This window comes from Haliotis rubra, unplaced genomic scaffold, assembly GCF_003918875.1.
Source record: "Haliotis rubra isolate DU_JTF1 unplaced genomic scaffold, ASM391887v1 Scf1912, whole genome shotgun sequence".
In the NCBI taxonomy this organism is placed as follows: domain Eukaryota; kingdom Metazoa; phylum Mollusca; class Gastropoda; order Lepetellida; family Haliotidae; genus Haliotis; species Haliotis rubra.
This window is the reverse complement of record NW_025765906.1, coordinates 39,393-65,654: the sequence shown is the minus strand read 5'-3', so window position 1 is coordinate 65,654 and position 26,262 is coordinate 39,393. Positions and strand designations below refer to the sequence as shown.

The window sequence follows — 26,262 nt, the reverse complement described above, 5'->3', positions numbered from 1 at the left end:
TGTATGGGGTAAAGCTATAGAGGTGGAGGGTAGAGTTATGAGTCAATGATAGAACTTAGAGGTGTATGGTGTAAAGCTATGGAGGTGGGGGTAGAGTTGTGAGTCAATGATAGAAGTTAGGGGTGTATGGGGTAAAACTATGGAGGAGGAGGGTAGAGTTGTGAGTCAATGATATAACTTAAGGGTGTACGGGGTAAAGCTATGTAGGTGGGGGTAGAGTAGTGAGTCAATGATAGAACTTAGAGGTGTATGGGGTAAAGCTATGTAGGTGGTGGTAGAGTAGAGGGTCAATGATAGAAGTTAGGGGTGTATGGGGTAAAGCTATGGAGGTGGAAGGTAGAATTGTGAGTCAATGATAGAAGTTAGGGGTGTCCGGGGTAAAGCTATGTAAGTCGAAGGTAGAGTTGTGAGTCAATGATATAAGTTAGGGGTGTATGGGGTAAAGCTATAGAGGTGGAGGGTAGAGTTATGAGTCAATGATAGAACTTAGAGGTGTATGGTGTAAAGCTATGGAGGTGGGGGTAGAGTTGTGAGTCAATGATAGAAGTTAGGGGTGTATGGGGTAAAACTATGGAGGAGGAGGGTAGAGTTGTGAGTCAATGATATAACTTAAGGGTGTACGGGGTAAAGCTATGTAGGTCGAAGGTAGAGTTGTGAGTCAATGATATAAGTTAGGGGTGTACGGTGTAAAGCTATGTAGGTGGAAGGTAGAGTTGTGAGTCAATGATTGAATTGAGGAGTGTATTGGGTAAAGCTATGGATTTGGAGGGTAGAGTTGTGAGTCAATGATAGAATTTAGGGGTGTATGGTGTAAAGCTATGGAGGTGGGGGTAGAGTTATGAGTCAATGATATAAGTTAGGGGTGTACGGGTTAAAGCTATGTAGGTGGAAGGTAGAGTTGTGAGTCAATGGTAGAATTTAGGGGTGTTTGAGGTAAAGCTATAGAAGTGAGGGTAGAGTTGTGAGTCAATGATAGAAATTACACATGTCTTTAAAGATGGATTTAACGATGACGGGCTCGACTCACTACTTGCGTAAATCACAGCAATAGGTGTTTATACATACAAAAGTACTTCGAAAGCATGGCAACAAATATTCATTCGAACAAGATCAAACCATCGTCTGCTTTCCGAATAAAAATTCAGCAAGAGAAATATGTTTATGTTCATTCTATGTTATGTCAAAATAGATTAAGCAATAGACTGCTACATAATTTCCGTATTAAATTTATTATCAGCTTTCGTCAACGATATCGCCGCTGAGCTGATCCGGCATTAACATCGACCGCCGAAGAAATGTTAATGCCTTCCGTCCGCATAAATAAACAGTTGGGTTATCAATTCAAACAAAATGATATATTTTTTGAAATTTGTACGGTTTCAGATTTAGCGGTAGTAAAACACAATTTTATTACAGAATCTGCAAACCGTACTGTTTAGCCCAACATATGTTTTTTCTAAAAGTATAATATCGTTGAAAAAGTTATTTAGCTTAGTAATGATCCCTCTTATCCATTACACTGCTTGATCTAAAGTAGTCTATTAAAGTATAATTAATTACCTTACCGTGTTTATGCCAGAGGTACACCCTCATGTCCTGATCCATCCTTTCGGAAATATCACCACAAATCTGGCTCTTTGTCAACAGCCTCGCGAACTTGCCAGCGAATCCGACTCAATTTTAATCCACTACACTTTGAAGCCACTAGGTCACAAAACACTTTCCAAAATGTAGAAAATAATATCTGTAGAATCGAATTTGAGCACCACCACAGTGACTCTTCTGTCACACGGAGACGTAGATGTGCGTGAAATCGTCCAGTTGACAGGGCGCAAAATTCAACAGTATCTAAATTCGGCACAACACGGACTTCTCATTACAGCAAAAGCGCCTCTACTCTTAAATTTTGTACCAGTACCAGTAATTAAATATAAAAAAACTATCTCAGTCATACAATCAGGTTAACCTTGCGCAAACTGTCAGAGGCCCTCCTGTCGCATCTTTTCAAATTTGCACGTAAATGTAAACACTGACTTCCATAAAGGTCAAGGCCATGAGGTTGCTGCCATTATTCTGGTGGGGAAAGGGTCTACGGTGGAATTTTCAAATGTGAACCAAACTTTTTAAACTTATTTCATATATGTTTTCCAACTTATCAGTTAATGATTGGTGATAATTGCACTGACAAAAACAAAACGTGATTTGTTATTACTGAATCTGGAGTTTGTTAGTCATTGACGGTTGGCCACTAATCATCCCGTTTGAGGTGATGCCACTTGAGATGGGAATGCGACGCCGCTTCACGTATTGACTCGTCACCAACGAAAGAGTTCCAACTGAAATTGTTCATAAAATTGTCGTGGTAGAATGGAGATAAACCTACTGTGAAGGAAAATCAGATGTATATAACGAAATTATAATAGCTCTAAATTTTTCATTAGGAGATAAACCTACCTAATTTAAAGATTTTAAATTAAACTTAGAGCTATTATAATTTCGTTATATACTTCTGATTTTCCCACACAGTAGGTTTATCTCCTAATTCAGCTTGCTTTGGGAATAACGACTAACCTGTTTGGTGCGACAAGCTTGTATACAGCTGTTTCACATCGACCGACCGCCATTGCGGGTTCAATAATTACACATGAAGCAGGCACAAGGTGCACAGACGCCACATTGCATGGAGACAGTTGATCCCACTGGTGTCAGGGCTCGGATGGATGTGGTTTAGTGCCTGTACCATACACTTTGGAATGTAACTGTTCCCCCCCCATGATATAACTGTAAGTACCGGCTATCTACTCGTTCTTACTTTAACAATGGTCGTACTCATATTCGGGTTGAAAATATGGGGAGATACAGTTTTGGGTGGGTACACACAGAATGCTAGAATACAGTTCTCACTGGATGCCGATTTCAGGAAGCACTTTCGCTGAGTCAGATATGGTAAGATTATTCACGATTTTGGTAAACCTTATGTCTAACCAGAACGAGAGCGGTGTTCTATTTATTACCCACATTTTAAATAAATTGCAGCTGATTTTGTTTGACGTTTTCAATTCACGAACCGAAACTGGTTTAAGAAGGAGCTCGAGGTAAACGGTATACATTCCGTAAAGACATCCACAAAGGTAGTCTAAAATAAATTCCATTCACGGGTAATTTAACACTGCCTATAAAACAACGTAAGCTGATTCAGGGCGGATGGTACAGGGCAGATTTACTACATCACCTGAAAACATTATAATGTTCAATTTCCAACTATAACTTCACCCCAAAATTTATGCTCAAAAGATTTCACTGTGAAACCAAAACATAGAAAACAAATAATACAGATTAATAATTTCAGTGGCAGTTCAGCCACACCAGAAATGAGTGAGTGAGTTTGGTTTTTTCGCCGCTTTTAGTAATATTCCAGCAATATCACGGCGGGAGACACCAGAAATGGGTTTCACAGACTGTACCCATGTGGGGAATCGAACCCGGGTCTTCGGTGTGACGAGCGAACGCTTTAACCACTAGGCTACCTCACTGCCCCAGGTGTATTGGTTTGTCACTGTATATAGATGTACTGGTTTGTCACTGTCACCAGGTGTACTGGGTTGTTGCTGTATGTAGGTGTACTGGTTTGTCACCGTCACCAGGTGTAATGGATTGTGACTGTATGTAGGTGTACTGGGTTGTCACTGTATATAGGTGACTGGTTTGTCACTGTATGTAGCTGTACTGGGTTTTTAATTTTTGTATGTGTACTGGGCCATCACCTATGCCTATGTACTGGGTTGTTTCTGTATGTAGGTGTAGTAGGTTGTCAGAGAATGTAGGTGTACTAGGTTTGTGCTGCATGTAGGTGAACAGGGTTGTCATTGTATGTAGGTGTACTGGGATATCACTGTATGGAGGTGTACTGAGTTGTCTTTGTATACAGGAGTACTGGGGTATTTCTGGATTGTCAGATTGTTTTTTCTATTTCAGATGGTATGGAAGTCCTCCTGTATTGAAGATGAACGCAGAAATGTGATAATTATGCATTTTGTCAATATTTCAATTTAACATGTTTTGCTGTTTCCGTGACCATGGTTTCATGAACAAGAATGGTCAGGTCGATGATTAATGGCCTACATAATGTAAATGGGACAACTGCACGGAAACTAAAAGTACAAATATGAGGTTAAATCACGTCCTTGTTTGTTAGAGATAGATACAAGAAATATTTCCTGACTCAATGAGAGCATCGTAATAATAATCAGTAAACCCAAGAATTTGTTCACCATGTCCTTTCATTACGCTGCAGTCAGAAGCACTCCAACAATATCAGATTGTCTGTGACTTACTGATACTTGACCAGAAGCCCGAGAGGTTGATACCGTGACACATGAAACCACGTAATGCAATCCAGTGAGTGAGGGAGTGAATATGGTTTTAAGCCGCTTTAACAACATTCCAGCAATATCAAACACTGGGGTCGTTAGAGATGGGCTTCACAAATAGTGAGTAGTACCCATATGGGGAATCAAACCCGGGTCTTCGGCGTGACGAGCGAACACTTCAACCACTAGGCTACCCAAGCGCACCGAAATCTACTTAGCCACCGACCACACTATTCAGTGACTCTGGAATTGTCCACCTTGTGTAGGTGTAAAGCACTCCACGGAGAGGGACTGATACTCAACATGCAAAATACAGTAACTCATGGAGACACAATTATTGTGTGGCAAGTTCAAGTCCAGGGCACTATGTATTCGATCCTGGATTGTCGCTGTTGATTTTCACATTTTTTGTTTCTTTTTGAATGGGCGAAACGCGACAATGTTCCTTCCTTGATTCCATAGTTATAGGAATGAAACTTTCACCAAACTGTTAATGGACACAATTAGGCATATTCAGGACGTTATTCAATTCGCTGTTCATGACTGCTATCTGGGCCAAAATTAACAGCTCTTACTGCAAGGTCATATACAGTCTGACACTGCAGCTTGAACAGAACGACCCCCACAGATCAACTTGACACATTGCCAATTCCTTGAAACCGGTAACATAATCACACAGGGGGAGAAGGCACTTAGCATTTGACGAACAGAACAGAAAGGCAATCGATACGTAATGTTCAAACATTTCCCTAATAAATATTCAAGATGGCTGAGTTAGTTTCTGTTATAGGTATGAGTAACATCTGATAAATACGCCAATCTGTGAATGTCCTAACAGACTGTCACCCCTACATGTAATAAGCCCGCCCACGTTGTATTCTCGGGAAATACTCTCGTCTCGGTTAGACTCCAGAAATATCTGATAACGATATGTGGAGAAAGAGACTTCCGCTTGTTGGAGTGTGAAAACGGAGGGCTTGGGGGTGGGGGTGGGGGGGGGGTGTTAGATCTATTTATAGCTGAGTATGGTGGAAGATACTTGTTAAAACAGCTCAAGTTTTGGATTGATCAAGTTTTGGATTCACTTTACTACAGCGGTCAACCTGTCCTTGCACATGTCATCGTATCCCAGCTGAGTGAATAGATGCACATGATGTTCATCACTCTTCAAAACACTTTCCAGACGTGTGGATCTTCTGCGCAGCTGTTAAGCGCCTGGACAAATGTATACGCTGAGGGCTTTGTGACACAGGACGAGATATGATTGGGGCACGTGATCACGGTATTGCGCGTGACTACCAATATCCCATATGGCGTTGTCTCATGGCGCTGTACAGTAACAAAGTACAGCACAGTTGATGTCTAACAGACGTTTACACCTTTGAATGGTGCAACTTGTGTACCTCTCTCTTTGAAGGCGTTTTGCTTGGATATGAGGACTACTGCTTCCATTTGAGGGAAGATGTGAATCGACGCGAGGTAATAAATATTTACAATTTCTCGTTTGGTCGTAGCAATGTGTGAGCCACCAATCATGATTGTAGTGTCATCTTCAATGCGTACATGAAATTTAGAAATATTGTATGGCGCTCTCAAATCGACATGATAGGAAAAGTTAAGGAGCAAAACGACCTAAGTCACTTTTCGTAGATTTTCAGGAGAGGCGAAAAAGTGGTATCTTGAAAATTACTGGGAAAAGGGCCTTGTTTTCTTTGGACTGACTGACTGAGTTTAGTTTTACGCCGCTTTTAGCAATATTCCAGCAATATCACGGCGGGGGGACACCAGAAATTGGCTTAACACATTGTGCCCATGTGGGGAATCGAACCTGGGTCTTCGGCGTGACGAGCCAACGCTTTAACCACTAGGCTACCCCACCGCCCCTGTTTTCTTTGGAAGTCTTGCGATGTGGGATCAAATGCATCATGCTTTACTTTAATGTTCTTTCATTAAATACTTTTAGAATTATGTAAGCAAAACTGATTATTGAATTTCCTTTTACTGGCAGAATGACCTAAGTCCGGGCAGAACGTGGCAGAACTACCTATGTCACTACAATAAAAAAAGCAATATGCTTAAAATCATTTCAAGAAATAACACAATAATTATTACAATATACCAAACAAGATGTATGTACCCATTGCAGATGCGTCTGTTGAACTTTTGAGAGGAATATTGCACTTTAAAACTATATGCCTTTTTCTGATCTCAACTCGACCTTCGAGGAAACTACAGTCGGCCTAGCTCAAAAGCGATCCAATGAATTGCATTCTAACTCGAAAACTAATAAATATATTATACGCTGATCATAATTAAAACATCAGACCAACTTGGTGATTTTTGTGCAGAATTTATGTCCTAAAAACACAAAAGTTTAACAAACTATCATTAAAGTATTGACACAGTTCACTATTTGTTACGAGGGAGGAGTGCAAAGAGAGGATGAGCCAGGTATACGACACGCACATGCACAAGTGCCGACAAAGTTATTGATTCATTACCCTGTGCTGTGCCGTCTCCATCCTTCCTCGCCCCTTTCCGTAACTACTCGTCCCTTTCCGTAACCTGAAAGAAGACTCGTACCGCTCTTGTAGCCATGTCCGGGAAACAACCAGAATGTAGAGAAGAAATTGGGTCAAAATAAGTAATTGAAATAATTGTCATTTCAGCTTGCATAATTTGTTCCCAGACACTTCAAGTATGTTTAATTATTGCATAGTCCTCCTTGACTTTTTATAAGCAGGATATGTTAACATTATGGCGTAGGAAAGTATCTAAACATGTTAAACATACCCTTTGAAGTAATTTCCTTTGCGTGAATGCCATGTTTGTTTTCCAAGTAAACTAGAGTTACATGCCCTTGAAAATACTTCGGTGACTAGACAATGTCTGTCTCTCTGTGCGTTTGCGCTCAGAGACAGTCAAGTTCAGTTAAATGGCTACGAGAAGGGTATGAGTATACGAATGCTTTTCTTGCACTCCCGGCTGTTCTTCTCATTGCGCTCATCCCTCGTAACAAATAGTCAACTATGTCCATATTTTAATGATATTTTGATAAGGTGTAAGGTACAGCTGAAGAGGTTTAAGGTACAGCTGGGGAGGTTTGAGGTACAGCTGGGGAGGTTTGAGGTACAGCTGGGGAGGTGTGTGGTACAACTAGGGAGGTATGATGTACAGCTTGGGAGGTGTGAGGTACAGCCGGGGAGGTGTGTGGTAAAGCTGGAGACGTGTGAGGTACAGCTGGAGAGGTGTGAGTTACAGCTGGAGAGGTTTAAGGTACAGTTGTGGAGGGGTGAGGTACAGCTGGGGAGGGGGGAGGTACAGCTGGGGAGGGGTGGGGTACAGCTGGGGGGTGAGGTACAGCTAGCGAGGTTTGAGTTACAGCTGGAGAGGCTTAAGGTACAGCTGGGGAGAGGTGAGGTACAGCTTGGGAGGGGTGAGGTACAGCTGGGGGTGTTGGGTACAGCTGGGGAGGTGTGAGGTACAGCTAGTGAGGTATGAGGTACAGCTGGAGAGGTGTAAGGTACAGCTGAGGAGGTGTTGGGTACAGCTAGGGAGGTGTGAGGTACAACTGGAGAGGTTTAAGGCACAGCTGGGGAGGTTTAAGGTACAGCTGGAGAGGTGTGAGGTACAGCTGGGAAGGTGTGAGGTACAGCTGGGGAGGTTTAAGGTACAGCTGGGGAGGTGTTGGGTACAGCTGGGGAGGTGTTGGGTACAGCTAGTGAGGTATGAGGTACAGCTGGGGAGGTTTAAGGTACAGTTGGGGACGTGTGATGTACAGCTGGGGAGGTGTGAGGTTCAGCTAGTGAGGTATGAGGTAAAGATCGACGTTGTTCTCCGAACGCTCTATTCATCGGGGACCGGGTCATTGTGACCATTTGGCAATGAGAGTCATTGGTGAGCCAGGAGTGCGAGAAAGGATGGAGACTGTACAGCACAAGCTAATGAATCAATAACTTGGTGGGCACTTGTGCAAGTGCTTCTCTAACACCTGGATGTCCCTTTCTCTGCACTCCTCCCTCGTAACATATAGTGAACTGTGTCAAAATTTTAATGATAGTTTCTTAAAGAACTTTTTTGGTGGAGTCCGGAAAATTTTCAAATATAAGAAAGCTGTAGGGTATTAGTTAATGATAAACATGTGTACTATTTATATTTATGTGGCAATTTTGTACAATGATAAAATTTGCAATTCATCGTTCCATTTCTGACTCAAACGGACTGTAAATGGAAAGGACAGAGGTATTTCAACGATTGCACAACTGTGATCGCTTTCTTGTTGGACAACAAATGGAATATATTCCCTATACAGCTTGATGGAATCCTAGTTGAGGGAATTCCCTTCCTGCTTGCCTGTTATCATCCACAACCGCCTTCTCCTGAAGCTAGGGAGGTGTGAGGTACAGCTGGACTGTCAGGGAATCCTAGTTACAGTTGAGGGAATTCCCTTCCTGCTTGCCTGTTATCATCCACAACCGCCTTCTCCTGAAGCTAGGGAGGTGTGAGGTACAGCTGGACTGTCAGGGAATCCTAGTTACAGTTGAGGGAATTCCCATCCTGCTTGTCTGTTATCATCAACAACCGCCTTCTCCTGAAGCTAGGGAGGTGTGAGGTATAGCTGGAGTGTCATGGAATCCTAGTTACAGTTGAGGGAATTCCCATCCTGCTTGCCTGTTATCATCCACAACCGCCTTCTCCTGCGGCTAGGGCGGTGTGAGGTACAGCTGGACTGTCAGGGAATCCTAGTTACAGTTGAGGGAATTCCCTTCCTGCTTGCCTGTTATCATCCACACATCTCCTGACATATTTGTTCTGGGTCGTTGCGGCCTCGCTGTTACTTTTGTGACAGTATTTTCTTCGTAGATGATAAAAACATGTTTTGGCCCTTATACGTTTCCATACCCGTGAAGATCCGGGGTAGAATAGGTCTTCAGCAACCCATGCTTGCCTCAAAAGGCGACTATGCTTGTCGTAAGAGGCAACTAACGGGATCGGGTGGTCCGGCTTGCTGACTTGGTTGACACATGTCATCGGTTCCCAATTGCGCAGATCGATGTTCAAACTGTTGATCACTGAATTTTCTGGTCCAGACTCGATTATATACAGATCGCCGCCATAGAGCTGGAATATTGCTGAGTGCGGCGTAAAACTAAACTCACTCACTCACTCACTCACTCACTCCATACCATTCACAAACCAAAACAAAATATACTACCCATCAAAAAGTTTAGGCACAGTTAAAACACTCACAATATGTTATGTATCTCGCTCTCTCTCTCCCTCTCTCGCTCTCTCTCTCTCTCTCTTTCTCTCTCTCTCTCTCTTCCTCTCTCTCTCTTCCTCTCTCTCCTCGCTCTCTCCCTCCCTCCCTCTCTCTTTCTCTCTCTCTCCCTTTCTCTCTCTCTCCCTCCCCCTCTCTCTCCCTTTCTCTCACTCTCTCCCTTTCTCTCTCTCTCCCTTTCTCTCTCTCCCTCTCTCTCTCCCTCTCTCTCCTCCCTCTCTCTCCCTCCCTCCTCTCTCTCTCTCTCTCTTTCAAACCTTATGGAGATGAATTGCGCGAGAATCATGCATCAAATTGCTGAAAAGTTCGTGCAAATATCGTGCATGTGAACCGCTGCGTTGAACAAATGGGAGATTAATAAACACTCTTGAACATGCCGCTGAAGAAAGAAACACAATACACGTTACGTTTAGTATATATTTGGCTCGAGAGGCACTATCTGTTTGTCAGTATCACTCAACTGGCGTTATGTAATTTACGACAGTTCTTGTGTCATCCACACAGACATCACGCATTTGTGGGATGTTTGATGGCCCTCCCCCTCCTCTTCCTCCACCTCCGTGTCCTGCTGCTGGGAAACAATCTGCCAAAACAGGCATTGGAGAATCACTTCCTTCTTCTGGGTTCACGATAGGCTGGTGACTCCTGTTGTCGTCGTCCTCCAGTATTTCACAATACCCATGGTACTCAACAGCGGGGGCATCTTTGTGTTCCCCCACACTGTCAGGTAGGGGAAGGCCGCAGGAAGAGAACATATTTATTCATCCTTGTAACAAAAGAAGTGGACTCATTTATATTATTTGAGTTGTCAACCATTTTGCGTTATCCTGTCGCCCATAATGTAACAAATGTCGTATTTATAAAGCATATTTTTCACTTTAACGTCATCTCATTTAACACACTGAATCTGTCATTGTCCACAATACCAAGATATGTTCCAGTAACGTTCACTAGCTTAATTTATTTTGTATTTTCATTCCTACTTTGTAGTATTCACAGGGCGAGTTTAACAAATGATAGCACATGTGTCCAGGTAAAGCCCTTATGTATAATGTAATCTTTTCCAAGTGTGGTACATGCTTATCTGACAAGCCACAACAACTGACACTTAAAATTAGTACAGTGTAGTATCGTGAAATAACCATTGATAAACGAGCATTCTATATCAGCTCTAAACACAATTACATATAGCAACTGCATAGCGGCAGTTGTGTATGTTCATGCACTTTGATAAACTACTAGGTTTGACCAAGAGGTGACAGCAAAGCAACTTAAATGAACACCATCCCGGTAAACCAAAAGGAGAGTCGTACAAGACCAAAAATCGATGGTAGATGTTTCTATATGTTTCAACAATACTGTTTTCCAGTTGATTTCTACGAACTACAGGTATTGTAAGGGTTTCTTTGTTTGTTTGTTGTTTTCCGCCGCACTTAGCAATTTACAAGCTATATGGCGACGGTCTATAAATAATCGAGTCTCCACAAGACAATCCTGTGATCAGCAGCATGAGTACTTATGTAAGCAATTGGGAACCGATGACATGTGTCAATAAAGTCAGCAAACCTTACCGCTGGATCCGGCTAGTCGCCTTTTACTATAAGTATGGGTTGAAGACCAATTCTAACCCAAATCTTCACAGGCATGGTCATGTAAGGGACGACATGCAAAAGACAATAGAGCCAAATGTTTACTTCTGTTAGGATCTTACCTGTCACATCTCACGACATTTCGACACCGGTAGCACACTGCCATCAACATCAGAAATAGAAGTGCTGATCCTGTTGAAAGTGCTATTGTAACAGCATCAGCAGCTTGTGTAACCCCATCTAAACATACATAGATATATATAATGAGTAATTACTGACAGACTTAACTTTCTTCTGAACAGAGAAAAAAATCACGTTAAGCCACATGGTCAAGATTTACTATTCACACTTTGCTAAGGATCAAATCATGGATTCAACAGAAAACTATGATGTGAGGTCCAATTTGGTTTAAAATATATAAGCTTATTGTAAGCATAGATCCTAGGTTTCAGTATGTCATTTCATCTTGTGGATCCCATACCTGCTATTGACAGGTGCTGTGTACTTGTCAGTGACTCGTTCCATGATATGCAATATGGTCGATTGCTGCCATGAAAACCATTTTTATGGTTACTGATGTATCAACAGCATAACGTTAGATTAAAGGGACTGTTTGCCTAAAGAGGGGTTACCATATCATTATTTTTACAGTTTAAAATGAATACAAGCTCAAAATATAAATGTACGTGTAAGTAAAGTTGTTAATTTTTTTGTGATCCTTAGCAAAGTGTGAGTAGTATATAATGCTGAGACATTTTCTCTGTTATCGTAATCATGACAATCAAAACTAAAAATAAATCTATCATCAATCATAAACCTGTTTAATTATTACTTATACCTAGAAATTCCATACTTACACTGATTGGAGCATTGTAAACCGACCTAGCCATCTTTACATCCATAGGTACACTCTCCGCTCTTCTCTTGGCATTCGGAAATAGCAACTGTTTCGTTCGTAGAAGTGTGGTTGACTCGACAGTTTTCACTGCAATTCTTACTGCAGAAAGGGCCATAAAACCCAGGTAGGCATCCATGGAAACAACGAAAGTTGCATGGTTTTATACATCGATCACATGAATACTCGCAAGTCCGGCCGAAATATGGCGGATGGCACTCCCAACATGCCCCTGATGTCCTGTTGCATGTTTTGCATCTGTCAGAACACGTCTTGGAGTCAGATCCGTAGTGCCCATCACTGCAGCCAGACACACAGGACACAGTGTCCAGATAACAGTACTCTCCATCACAACCACCTGGACATTCTGTACATCCACCGCCTGGACTGTCACATGGTATGAGGCACCTTCCGCCCTGGTATCCAGACGCACATCCTTCGGAACACACGCCAATGCCAGTAGCTGAAGATTGGTATATGTTTCCCTTGCACGTCTTACTGCAGACAGATTTGCACATCAGACCGAAATAGCCATGGCCACTTTGTGTGAGACACCGTCCCGAGATGTTACTACAGTCTGAACAGTCTCTTCATGGTGCAACTGGAACAGATTTCTGAAAGTATGTCTCAAACTAGTTTGAGTTATGATAGGGGCAGTAGGGTAGCCTCGTGGTTAAAGCTTTCGCTCGTCACCCTGAAGACCCCGGTTCGATTTCTCACATGGGTACAATGTGTGAAGCCCATTTCTGGTGTCCCTCGCCGTTATATTACCGGAATATTGCTAAAAGCGGCGTAAAACAAAACTCTCTTACGCACATAATGATATACATGTCAATAATAATGATATGATGTAAACAATAGCATTACGTAATTGAAGTGTTATTCAGTATATAGTAATGTTACAAACTGGATTTACCTTGTGTGTCCCAACAATGCAAGCAAGTGACAACAGCTCCAATATTTCCATGCTATTTTCTTTCTGAAAAAGTGAAAAACACAATTGTTTCTCACAAATGTTAAGACAGCGTTGTATGCAAAATGAAATGTACCCAGAGCAGAACTGGGGGAGAGTTTTAAAATGAACGACATGACCTTATGTTTGTGTTTAAGTTTCAGATTGGCGATGTTTGGGGTTGATTCCATGTTCCTTGTCAGCAGGAAACAAAGCACACTATGTTTCGAAGCCATTCAAGTTTTTCAGGAAACATTTACTACTAATAAAACATCTTGGTTTCCGTACGGACGAATGTTTGGTTTCACTTGCGTCTGTGACGGTTTCTCGGGCTTTGAGGTTAGAAACCCAGATATCATACTGAATGTAAATCAGACATAATGATTGAATATAGGTGGTGTGTATTTTGACATCAGGTATTGAAAATGTTTTAGGAAGAAATCCTAATCATTGTCATCGTTTGAAACCCAAAACCTTTTTGTTCAGATTTTCCTTCTCTGTGTAACTTCTCGCACCTCCTCTCAGACATGTGTGCTTAGAGAATGTACTGTGCATGGGTTCAGCGCGTTACAAGTGGACTTTCATTATTATTATTAATTTGCTACAAATAGGGCGGTGGGGTAGCCTAGTGGTTAAAGCGTTGGCTCGTCACGCCGAAGACCCGGATTCGATGCCCCACATGGGCACAATGTGTGAAGCCCATTTATGGTGTCCCCCGCCGTGATATTGCTGGAATATTGCTAAAAGCGGCGTAAAACTAAACTCACACAGTCAGTCAGTCAGTTAATCTGCTAAAATCATTGTCATTGCCATAGTCAGCTTCCAACTTCTTTAAATAAGTGGCGATACCCGATGAGCATGTCCCACCATCATAGTTCTGCCCATAGTTTTGTAATGCCAATACATGTTCCAATAACAATGTCCATGTATTCTCTTTGCAGTAACCTTTCCTGATTTGTAAACTTGTAACCGTTGTTTGTTGCATTTGTTTGTTAGTTTGTCAATTGTTTTACATGACGTTTCAGGGTTGAGTTGTTGCTATATTTGAAAGTTCACTAAAAGCCTTTTCGTCTTTACACACGAAATTTTAAAAAATTAAACTCGGCAACTTTAGCATTTTATTATTATTTGTAGTTACTATCGATATTTGTATTCCAACAGGTAAAGCAACAACTTCCGCAATGTGGCTACTTGCAGTTCTGCTGGTGATCAGTGAGTACCTGTGTTATATCTATATCGTAGGATAAGATGTTTTAGCTCCAATTCAGACTAAGGGTCATAGAGCACACATGAGGTCATACTGTCTTCAAATTTTGCAAATCGATGTTACCTTGCCTCATTACTATTTGTCAGTTTTAATATGTAACAACAATTCTCTTCCAGATTTACCGGTGCATGAGCAATGCTCCTGGGGAATATATGGCGAGAACTGCGACAGGACCTGCCCCTCCAACTGTTACCTTGACCCAGGGAGAAACCTCAGACACTGTCAGAAGTACACTGGGAAATGTTCTGAGGGATGTGTTCGTGGTTACCATGGCGACCAGTGTAACATATCCTGCAGCGGAGGCTGTTTAAACGAAACCTGCAATCACGGGAATGGACATTGTACGTTAGGTTGTAAAGAGACCTACATTGGAGATTTCTGTAATGAGACTTCAGGTACAGTAGTTCATGCAGGACCTAAACTTTCTTAACTGCTTTAACATCGAAGACAATAAGTAGAAAATCATAAATATGCATTTTATATATTAGTTCTTGGTAGGTAGGTACGTAAGTCCCAAAACATTTCAAGCATATTTAAGTATAACAGGATTTTAATCGTAGTATTTTTGTCATTTTAATGTATGGCTAAATCTCAGCATAATTGGCACGTCGCTGACGGCTGAAGGGATGGTGTAAATGCAGCTAGGGTCCATGCAGGAAGCAAATGTACTGTAAGTCCCCATAGTCCCTTGTATGGTGATCTACCTTCAGTTGTTGGCGATCAATAGCCCATTTTCACATTGTATTGTCCAAAAATAGGTTTTCACTTTTAAAGATATCCGCTATCTAGTTTTAACCCATTTTGTCATACTCTAGCAATTTTACTGTCCTTTGTTGACAGGGTTTTATATATCATATGTATTTATTATGAATTTAGAACTAGTTTTAGTTACGATATGGCTGAAATATTGCCTATGTGACTTTAAATCTTCACTCACTCACTGACACTCACTCACTCACTCACTCACTCACTCACTCACTCACTCACTCACTCACTCACTCACTCACTCACTCACTCACTCACTCACTCACTCACTCACTCACTCACTCACTCAGGTAGCGATTTTTGAAACACGTGTTAAAGTAAGGTGCAGTGAAGATTCCAAACCTCGACATTCTATAAGGCAATGTTTAACCTTTATGTATCTAATTGTATGTCATAGAAAATTGCATTACAAAATGTGGTTGTAAACCGGGTTAGTGATGGTTACACCTTTAATTAAATAGGTTTATGTTTTTCTTCGTTTTGAGAAGCATTTTTCGTACACACAACCACGACAACAGATAATCTTTATGAGATTCTTGTCCCAATGTTCCTTGTTAGGGCCATGGGTTGCTGAGGATAAATTCGAAAATGGATGTTCACAGTTGTCATATTTCATGGTTACATAGACACTCATATGGAAAGCCCATATCTCATATTAATCTGTTGTTTATTTATCGTGGATGTTTATTATTATTATTGTTTTTCAAAAGGTATTTTGGCAGTCACATGCACGGCAGGCCCCGATGACAACAATCTTGCTGCGATCCTTGTCCCAGTGCTCCTCATTATCCTCATCCTCTGTATCACCCTTGCTGTGATGGTGTTCAAACTGTAAGTATATTTTCCTCATTATCCTGATCGTCTGTATCATCTCTGCTGTGGTGGTGTTCAGACTGTAAGCGTATATTCCTCATTATCCTAATCCTCTGTATCATCCTTGCTGTGGTGGTGTTCAGACTGTAAGTGTATATTCCTCATTATCCTCATCGTCGGTATCATCCTAGCTGTGGTGATGTTCAGACTGTAAGTGTATATTCCTCATTATCCTCATTCTCTGTATCATCCTTGCTGTGGTGGTGTTCAGACTGTAAGTGTATATTCCTCATTATCCTCATCGTCTGTATCATCCTTGCTGTGGTGGTGTTCAGACTGTAAGTGTATATTCCTCATTATCCTCATCGTCTGTATCATCCTTGCTGTGGTGGTGTTCAGACTGTAAGTGTATATTCCTCATTATCTGCATCGTCTGTATCACCCTAGCTGTGGTGGTTTCAAACTGTAAGTGTATATTCCTCATTATCTTCATCGTCTGTATCACCCTTGCTGTTGTGATGTTCAGACTGTAAGTGTATATTCCTCATTATCCTCATCGTCTGTATCATACCTGCTGTGGTAGTGTTCAGACTGTAAGTGTATATTCCTCATTATCCTCATCGTCTGTATCACCCTTGCTGTGGTGTGTTCAGACTGTAAGTGTATATTCCTCATTATCCTCATCGTCTGTATCATCCTTGCTGTGGTGGTGTTCAGACTGTAAGTGTATATTCCTCATTATCCTCATCGTCTGTATCACCCTAGCTGTGGTGGTGTTCAGACTGTAAGTGTATATTCCTCATTATCCTCATCGTCGGTATCATCCTTGCTGTGGTGGTGTTCAGACTGTAAGTGTATATTCCTCATTATCCTCATCGTCTGTATCATCCCTTGCTGTGGTGGTGTTCAAACTGTAAGTGTATATTCCTCATTATCCTCATCGTCGGTATCATCCTTGCTGTGGTGGTGTTCAGACTGTAAGTGTATATTCCTCATTATCCTCATCGTCTGTATCATCCTAGCTGTGGTGGTGTTCAAACTGTAAGTGTATATTCCTCATTATCCTCATCGTCGGTATCATCCTTGCTGTGGTGGTGTTCAGACTGTAAGTGTATATTCCTCATTATCCTCATCGTCTGTATCACCCTTGCTGTGGTGGTGTTCAGACTGTAAGTGTATATTCCTCATTATCCTCATCGTCTGTATCACCCTAGCTGTGGTGGTGTTCAGACTGTAAGTGTATATTCCTCATTATCCTCATCGTCTGTATCACCTCTGCTGTGGTGGTGTTCAGACTGTAAGCGTATATTCCTCATTATCCTAATCCTCTGTATCATCCTTGCTTATGGTGTTCAAACTGTAAGTGTATGTTCCTCATTATCCTCATCGTCTGTATCATCCTTGCTGTGGTGGTGTTCAGACTGTAAGTGTATATTCCTCATTATCCTCATCGTCTGTATCACCCTTGCTGTGGTGGTGTTCAGACTGTAAGTGTATATTCCTCATTATCCTCATCGTCTGTATCATCCTTGCTGTGGTGGTGTTCAGACTGTAAGTGTATATTCCTCATTATCCTCATCGTCTGTATCATCCTTGCTGTGGTGGTGTTCAGACTGTAAGTGTATATTCCTCATTATCCTCATCGTCTGTATCATCCTTGCTGTGGTGGTGTTCAGACTGTAAGTGTATATTCCTCATTATCCTCATCGTCTGTATCATCCTTGCTGTGGTGGTGTTCAGACTGTAAGTGTATATTCCTCATTATCCTCATCGTCTGTATCACCCTATTGGTGGTGTTCAGACTGTAAGTGTATATTCCTCATTATCCATCGTCTGTCCCTTGTCTGTATCATCCTCTGTATCACCTGCTGTGGTGGTGTTCAGACTGTAAGTGTATATTCCTCATTATCCTCATCGTCTGTATCATCCTTGCTGTGGTGGTGTTCAGACTGTAAGTGTATATTCCTCATTATCCTCATCGTCATCGTCTGTATCATTATCCTTGCTGTGGTGGTGTTCAGACTGTAAGTGTATAGTCTACTCCATAAATATGTTTGCCACAATCAACGTGAGTAAATCAAAGTGCAAATGTGATTCACTTCGGCAGTCTACAAAACCCTTGTTCTTCGGTCATATCCAAAATTCACTCCACATTTGCCCAGACCTTTGGCGAACATTTACTCTAACTTATTTTAAATTCCAAAGGGCAAACAATTGATAGTGGTCTAAATTTGCCAGGATGAAACGCCACTTATCTAAATATTGAAAAGAAAAGACCTTCGTTTTCCTTTTCTCCTATCAGTTTTCAGTAAATGGATGATGAAACCATGCATAAAACAGCTGGGAATTCGTCATTGAATAGACAACAATCAGTTTGTAAACTAACTGAGCTATTCTCGCGTTTTGTTATCAGACTGAATTTAAATTTCATTCTTTTTCCACATTTGCAGATTGTATATATTGACTGTACAATATCTACTACCGGGTTTTATGGATGGTGTAGACTATTCTTCACTGACTCACAATATCAGAAATGAATGACATGTTGTTCGACTTACGGTATTTGGTATTGTTCGACTAACGGTATTTGGTATTGTTCGACTTATGGTATTTGGTATTGTGCAGAATACATAAAATGTCGAGAACAGGTTACCTTTAGTAAAACAACATTTTCTGTACATTGCTTCATGTAAGTATGAGGCTCCGTGTAGATGCTCATAAACATACATTCAACACGTGAACTTACTTCAATCAGAATTACTTCTACTTCATTTCCAGGAGATCGAGGAGAAGGGCTGAATCGAAAAGAAGATATCCCAATAACGAATACAGGTAACTATAACTTCTATCATTGTGGAATTCGTTGAGTGTAAATGAATTTCGGGCCAAACATATTAAAGAAATGCCTTGTCAACAACATCTAAATATGTGTACATACATTGACACGACAAAGATACAACATTCTTGAATTAGCGAACAGTACCTTGATCTGAAGCTTCAGATGCAACCACATACATCTAAATATGAAATAGAAAGTAATTCAAATGTTTTCTTTTCTTTGCAGTACCCCTAAGGCCGGTAAGTATATTTCATGTGTGTGTGTGTGCGTGCGTGTTAGCGTTGTTATTGTTTGAGGGTAATAAGTGTGTGTGTGTGTGTGTGTGTGTGTGTGTGTGTGTGTGCGCGCGTGCGTGCGTGCGTGCGTGTTGTTATTGTTATTGTAGGGAGGGTGTTGGCAATAAATGTTCGTATGTTCATGTATGTATGTGTGTGTCTGTGCGTGCGTGGGGGTGGGTGTGCGTGCGTGTATGTGTATACACATGTATTTTCTTCACTTTTACTGTGTACAGCCCGCCGTGATGTTGCTGGAATATTGCTCAAAACGGCGTAAAACCAAATTTAGTCAGTCAGTACTGTGTACATATAGACAAAGGGAGGTAACTCTAATTTAAGGGCGTAACCATCACTGCTTATACTAGAATATCCATATAGTGATGGTTAACTGTCCATCACAATGTACTAGACCTACAGATGACACCTAGCTGCCACTCAAAGTATTTCCTAATGTGGAAAGTGATGGTTAGTTGTCCATCACCGTGTACTACAGATGCCATGCTACAGTTGATTGTGTATTAACTATGGGATATTTGTGGATGAACACACTCAGAAAGGAATACTTTGAACAAACAACCCCAGACATTTTGTTTCCAAGATGGCCCAAAACGGTGAACAAACACTTTGGTCTCGTGAGTAACAAACTACGGACTTAACCCCTGGTGACAGCGTGTTCCTGATACCCAGAGTGATCTGCCTTGTACTATTGTAGTACATAAGTTCCCGAGATATCATTAGGGAAATGGGGAGATGTTTTCACAAACGTCATTTGCTTCATGAAACTCTACTGAAGACGATGCAAATGTCAGGCAATATGGAGAGTTGTTCATTTTGCTCAATTGTTTGATGTTTCAGCTGTTTCAGCTCCGTTGAGGCCGCACTATACAGGTCAGTATAGTGAGTGTACATGCGACTTCAGACCATGTGTGGAAGTGTTGAAGGCTGGAGTTAACGTATGAATGTAAAATGATAATTCTATACTATTTTAGTTATGGTTAGCTGCACAATACAATGCTGTGAAATCGATTCATTCTTGATCTGTGAACAATGTATAGTGTTATAATGCCCTGAGTGTGAACATCACTAATCGGGAGATGCCAGCAGTGTTTCAGATAGTGTTAAGTCAGCTATATTCTTAGTGCCTTTATATTATCATAGTTTCTCATCCGATAAGTTTTGGATTATTTTATTTATAGATCATGTCTTAGAAAAGATGAATATGCAGGAAATAGTGAGTGAGTGAGTCTTGTTTTACGCCGCTTTTAGCAATATTCCTGCAATATCACGGCGGGGGACACCAGAAATTGTTTGTTATTGTGTAGTGTATGTGTTTGATAGACATGCTCTGACCATCACATAACATGTTTCAGTTCCCTTGATTGAGAAGCATCCTGAAGCGGAGCATCCTGAAGCAGACCCGTGCGGTGAGTATAGTGACGTGTTGGTGTTGACATATATGTTGTTTCAAGTGTCAATAATGTTTTCTTATCTCCTTCGCAGTATAACAGAGTCCTGAAAATATTCCTACCATTTATAGAACAAACTTTCGTTTTTCTGTGAATCAAATGTGACGTATATTTTGACAGAGTCACCAGGAAACGAGGATACACATAAGATTGTTCCCGACTTTGACAAGCAGCCGACAGGTACATACATAAACTGCGACTTTAGTACAACTTTGTTTTTTGAGACAGTTCATCTTTAACATTCCCACTTAGGTAACGGAAAAAATGGTTTCATATAACTTCGCTGTAATTCCATCAAGCGACAATTCACAAATTGAGCAATTGATTTTATGATAAATAAATGATGGTTCTCTGAGAGGAGATGTTTCTACAATGAATGGATACACGAATGTATAATTTACTGAGTTATGTCTCCCAACTTAATTTAAGTGTGTGATATTATTTCTGCCTGAACAGATCAGCCGTCCAGGGAGAAGGACATCAGTGACCTGTTCGTGGAAACTGAGGGTTACCGGGAGGTTAAAGACAAACTGGAAACACTTGGCCACGTGATAATAAGCGGTGGTCCAGGAGCAGGTAAAACATCCATGGCTCTGATGTTAGGAGCTGAATTCAGGAGACATGGGTATGAAGTGGTACTGGTTGAGGACGTTGGTACTTTCCAGTTGTCTGATTGTCTGTGTAAGGACAAAGACGTCTGTGTCATATTCGATGACGTATTTCAGAGCGTTGGGCCATCCATGGACGGACATCCTGCAGCAAACACCAGGAACCGAACAAAGGAGAAAAGATCGCCCGAAGGTATATATCATATTCACTACAGATTCCAACAACCTTGAACATGCAATGCCAAAACTCAAAGAACCTATATTGTTCCAAAACTCTTCAGTAGTAGACTTGACCAAATTGATGACAGATGAAGAGAAGGAGGCCATATGGCTGAAACACAAAAATCATTACGACAGTAAAACTGAGGTCAACGTAGACATATTTATTGCATACGAGGAAAGGGTTGGTTTTCCTCTGGCATGCAAGCTTTTCTCAAGATATGCCCCCTTTCAAAAACACAAAGAATCGTTTTTTGAAATGCCTAAATTCCATCTAAAACAGGAACTGCATAAGAAAATAAATCACCTGGACGATCCCTCAGTAAAGTTCCTGCTGAAGTCACTATGTGGAGGTGAACAGAATACAAGAAAACACCACACTGTATCCGACAACCAAATACAAGACTCACACCTGAAGGATGTCCTGGCCCTTGTCTCATGTTCCAATATTCCTCTAATACAAAACATGTGGATGTCTGCCATATTGAATACTAACCCAGAGCTGTTCCTCCATAACTGTAGTTTAAAGTTCATCTGGGACCATGTACGTGATCAGCAGCATGACACCGCTCCAGCAGAACAGACTGTCATTTATTTCCCAGGTGCTCACAGTGACGTCATCACCGCCAGACTGGCTGAAGCTGTTGCTGATGGCACGTTCAGTAACTACATCATGCATCCCATCTGGAAAATGAAGGAAGTTGCAGACAAAGTGAATCAAATGTTTCCAGATGATGGGACCAAGTCTCATGATACAAAGCACGGTATTCTCCATTATGCCTGTTTCATGGGGAATAACGACATCATAGACCGACTCCTCCCCCACTGTGACATCAATAGACGTGCTGTGAATGGCTGGACGCCAGTTATGTTTGCAGTTACTGGTTGACAGATGGACAGTTTGAAACTTCTAGTGGAGCATAAAGCATGAACAATAACCTGTTACATTTGGCTTGTCAATATGGAAGTATTTCACTTGTCCAATATGTTGAACGAAAGCTGAAGAAAAGTAACACTTGGCATATCAACAGTCGATGAGTGAATGGATGGACACCGATTATGCATGCAACTGTCGCGGGCAAGAATGATCTCTATGTTAATTCGTTGTTGCCATCAATAGACAGAGATTGTCACGGGAAAAACGGAATGACGCCTATGATGTGTGCTCTATTGTCAGGGAGGATGTATATGTTCAACCTACTCGTATCACAAAATTCTGACCTGTCAGTGACTGACGATGACAACAACAGTCTTCTTCATTTAGCCTGCCTCCTTGATGACATACCCGACACTTTACTGACAAAGATTGACGCTGATATTCAAGGAATCACGGTTGGACACCTCTAATGAAGGCAGCTGTCAATGGATCAAAACATGCATTTGACCAGCTGGATAAAGCAAAGGCTAATCTTTACCTGAAAGACGACAAAAACAACAATTTCCTTCACCTGGCATGTCATGGTGGACATGTCACCATTGTGAAACATCTACTGAAAACGTATCACATCTACAGTCCTGGGAGTAAAGAATGGACGCCAGTTATGTATGCAGCTGCCAGTTGAGCGAAGGACGTGTTTGACCTCCTTGTATCTTAGGGGGCTGACGTATCCTTGAAGGATGACTACAACAACTCTGTATTCCACTTGGGTAGGTGGGAACCTAAAGCTGCAGAGTCAGGGCACATTCGTGTTTTTGATTTTCTTGTGTCCCAAAAAGTTGATCTTAAACAAACTGACGACTTCAATAACACCGTCTTACATTTTGCATGTGAGGGAGGGAATGTAGACATTCTTCAACATCTGCTGACAACAGCTGACCTCAATGCGAGGGGAACGAATGGCTGGTCACAAGTTATGGTAGCAGCTCGATTTGGAAAGTCAGATGTTTTAAACTTGCTTGTTTCAAAAGAAGTGGACCTCACTCTGAAAGACGACCAGGGCAACAACATGCTTCACCTCGCATGTCAGGGAGGAAACATGTCGATCACAGAGCATCTGCTACCACTGTTTGACATCAACAGCCGTGGACAGGATGGCAGGACGCCTGTGATGTACGCAGCTGTCAACAGAGTGAAGAGTGTGTTTGATTTGCTTGTCTCAGAGGGAGCTGATACATCGCTGAAGGGTGACCACAACAATTCCGTGTTTCATTTAGCTTGTCTAGGTGGAAATAAGTCAATAGTGGAACAACTACTTCCAAATGTTGACGTCAACAGTTTGGAAGACAATGGGAGAACAGCAATCATGGAGGCACCTTCTGTCAAAAACAAAAATGTTTTCGATTTTCTGGTCTCAAAGAACGCCAATGTAAAAGTGTTCGATGACTACAGAGATAGTGTCCTACACTCAGCATGTAAGGGAGGCGAGACGTCGATCGTTCAGTGTGTTCTTCAAATGTTTGACGTCAATACCAGGGAAAAGAAGGGTTTGACACCAGCGATGATAGCAGCTTCGTTAGGAAACAGGCGTCTGTTCAACGTGCTTGTGTCACAACAAGCAGATCTAACTCTTACTGACGACCACGGTAACAACATGCTTCATCTCGCCTGTCAGGGAAGAAACAGGTCCATCATAAAGCATCTGCTTCCAGGTGACATCAACACTCGTGGACAAGATGGCAGGACAGCTGTGATGTACACAGTCCTGAATGGAGTGAAGAGCGTGTTTGACTTTGTCTCTTGGGGAGCTGACATGTCACTGAAGGATGATTACAACGCGCCCATATTTCACTTAGCTTGTCGTGGTGGAAACACTTCAATAGTAGAACACCTCCTACAGCAGAGTGATATCAATCACCGGGGATTCAACAAAGAACAGCTGTAATGGGGCAGCCTTGGCAGGCAAAACTAATGTTTTTCATCTCCTTGTGTCAAAGGAAGCTGAGCTGAATCTAATCGATGACTACAATGATAACGTTCTACATTTTGCATGTCTTGGCGGAGACACAGCCATTGTAAGGGATCTTCTGAAGATGATGGACATAAATGCTAAAGGACGGAATGGCTGCACACCAGTTATGCATGCAGCTTGGGCAGGACAGAGGAATGTGTTCAGCCTCCTTGTGTCACAAAGTGTTGAGATGGATCTGCTGGATCTCTCCAGGAACAATTTACTGCATCTTGCTTGTCAGGGAGGAAACACGTCCATCATAAAGTATCTCCTGCCTCTGTTTGACATCAACAGTCTGGGAGAAGATGGGTGGACGCCAATAATGATGGCAGCTCTCAGTGGAAAGATGGATGCTTATGATCTGATTGCAGCAAATGGGGGTATTCCATTTTTGACTACTCCACAGAATGACAATGTTCTTCATGCAGCTTGTCAAGGTGGGAACAAAGCCATTGTTAGGAAGGTCACTGACAGCTTTGGCATCAACACAAGGGGTACGAATGGTTGCACGCCTCTGATGAGAGCTGTTGTTGGAGGCCATATGAGTGTGGTGAAGTTCCTGATGGGATGCTGACCTCACTCCGGTGGACAATGACAGACTCACTATTCTACATCTTGCTTGTAGATATGGCCACCTTGACATTGTGAAACATATCTCAGACAAGTTCAATATAGACACTCAAGACAACGGTGGCTTATCATGCATCATGACATCCGTGTTACATGGTAAAGTTGCAGTGTTTGACTACATTAGAAGTAGAGGCGCTGATCTGACACTGGTTGACAGTACAGGGGATGACGCCTTGAACATTGCCCTTAAAGTGGACTGCAGACAAATCATGGAAACACTTACATCAGGTGGAGACTCAGAGAGGAATGTCAAGCCATGGAATGACATAATGAAGTCAATACCGAGGTCTGACGTGTACCATCTGAATATGTACAAGCCGGATAGAGCTTAAACTCGGGACAAATGAAACAGACCCAAGAAGCTGTCACCATGGAAAAAACCTGTTGAAATCAAGTCTTACGTGCACCAGCTGAATAAACAGAAAGTAACTCCGAGACCTGGCAGTTACTGGAAACAGGAAAAGGAGCAAACTCATGATATCAACAGGGAACAAACAGATGAATGTCATGAAATTTTGTACATTTTTGTTTTGTTTAATAGTAGATCTCGATATATCATATTGACATTGTCCCTCAATTCTCTCAAATGCGTTCCCTTAATATACACAAAGGCAAAAGTTTTTGTGATTGACTAGGTGTTAGATCTGTGAATTAACAACTGTTCATTTCTATGATAAGACGGGTTTTTTTAATATGGCAAGAAAGTCATTCCCTAATAGGATTGCAAATGGAACATATTAAACTTTTCTGGAGCACACATGCTACTGTGGTCACAGTGAGGGAACGGTCAAAATGAAATTCACACAGTGAATAAGTGTATGTTCGCCGTCAGCTTTGATGCATGCCTGACACATTCCCTCACAGAGCCAATCAAACATCACAAAATAATCTCGTGGAATGGTATTCCATATCTGTGGAAGCACCTGGCAGAGTTCCTGAAGCGTGACTGGAGGATTTGGCCAACATCTCGATTTCCTCTCCATTTCTTCCCAGTCGTGTTCGATAGGGGACAAATCTGAAGATTTAGCATCAGTACGGTTCAAGAGGAATCTTGACTCGCCAGTGAACAGAACGCGTCTCTACTCACGTGTTCTCCACCGAAAATGCTGTCTGCACCACTGCAGTCGTAGACGTTGGTGACGTAATGTCGAAATTGTCGTCTGGTAGGACGACTAGCATTTATCCCGTGTGCAGCCAGACACAGACGAATGGTCCTTGGCGATATCCTGTTGACACCAGGAACTCTTCGTGTTGTCAGTGTGGCTGGTTGGAATCTTTGAGGCAGATGGATGGTTCGAATACAACGACCGTTGCGTGGCGTGGTTACAGATGGACGACCACTTCGGGGACGGTTTGCAACGACGGCGTTTTGTTGACAACGTCTCCACAAGTGGCATATGGTGTT

General features: G+C 41.8%; 3 protein-coding genes across 7 annotated transcripts; all 3 read left to right on the top strand.

The window, feature by feature from the left end:
• Window positions 1–4,518: 4,518 nt before the first annotated feature.
• Window positions 4,519–22,264, top strand: LOC124274532. Of its 5 annotated transcripts, none has more exons than XM_046709896.1 (11): window positions 4,520–5,849; window positions 14,249–14,299; window positions 14,471–14,749; window positions 15,830–15,950; window positions 18,711–18,764; window positions 18,997–19,010; window positions 19,911–19,934; window positions 20,417–20,470; window positions 20,633–20,692; window positions 20,969–21,313; window positions 21,942–22,264. In XM_046709896.1, the coding sequence occupies exons 2-11, from the start codon at window positions 14,269–14,271 to the stop codon at window positions 22,226–22,228; spliced, it is 1,269 nt and encodes a 422-aa protein (XP_046565852.1). In that variant the 5' UTR covers window positions 4,520–5,849; window positions 14,249–14,268; the 3' UTR covers window positions 22,229–22,264. The 5 variants fall into 5 exon arrangements, with proteins under 5 accessions (XP_046565854.1, XP_046565852.1, XP_046565851.1 ...); XM_046709895.1 differs by having other exon boundaries at window positions 19,902–19,934; XM_046709898.1 differs by lacking the exon at window positions 20,633–20,692 and having other exon boundaries at window positions 4,519–5,849; window positions 19,902–19,934.
• Window positions 22,265–23,192: 928 nt separating this feature from the next.
• On the top strand, window positions 23,193–24,161 carry LOC124274531 (putative ankyrin repeat protein RF_0381). Its single transcript, XM_046709894.1, has one exon. It carries the CDS (start codon window positions 23,193–23,195, stop codon window positions 24,159–24,161), a length of 969 nt encoding a protein of 322 aa, XP_046565850.1.
• A 148-nt stretch (window positions 24,162–24,309) lies between these two features.
• Window positions 24,310–24,801, top strand: LOC124274530 (ankyrin repeat and death domain-containing protein 1B-like). Its single transcript, XM_046709893.1, has one exon. The coding sequence runs from the start codon at window positions 24,310–24,312 to the stop codon at window positions 24,799–24,801; it is 492 nt and encodes a 163-aa protein (XP_046565849.1).
• Window positions 24,802–26,262: the final 1,461 nt, after the last annotated feature.

Excerpts from the sequence above, each read along its gene's own strand:
- LOC124274532 (XM_046709895.1), top strand. The coding sequence starts at position 14,269 with ATGTGGCTACTTGCAGTTCTGCTGGTGATCA. Across the intron at positions 14,300-14,470 it reads TGCAGTTCTGCTGGTGATCA|ATTTACCGGTGCATGAGCAA; the intron begins GTGAGTACCTGT and ends ATTCTCTTCCAG. Across the intron at positions 21,314-21,941 it reads GGAGAAAAGATCGCCCGAAG|GTGCTCACAGTGACGTCATC; the intron begins GTATATATCATA and ends TTTATTTCCCAG.
- LOC124274531 (XM_046709894.1), top strand. The coding sequence starts at position 23,193 with ATGGTAGCAGCTCGATTTGGAAAGTCAGATGTTTTAAACTTGCTTGTT.
- LOC124274530 (XM_046709893.1), top strand. The coding sequence starts at position 24,310 with ATGATGGACATAAATGCTAAAGGACGGAATGGCTGCACACCAGTTATG.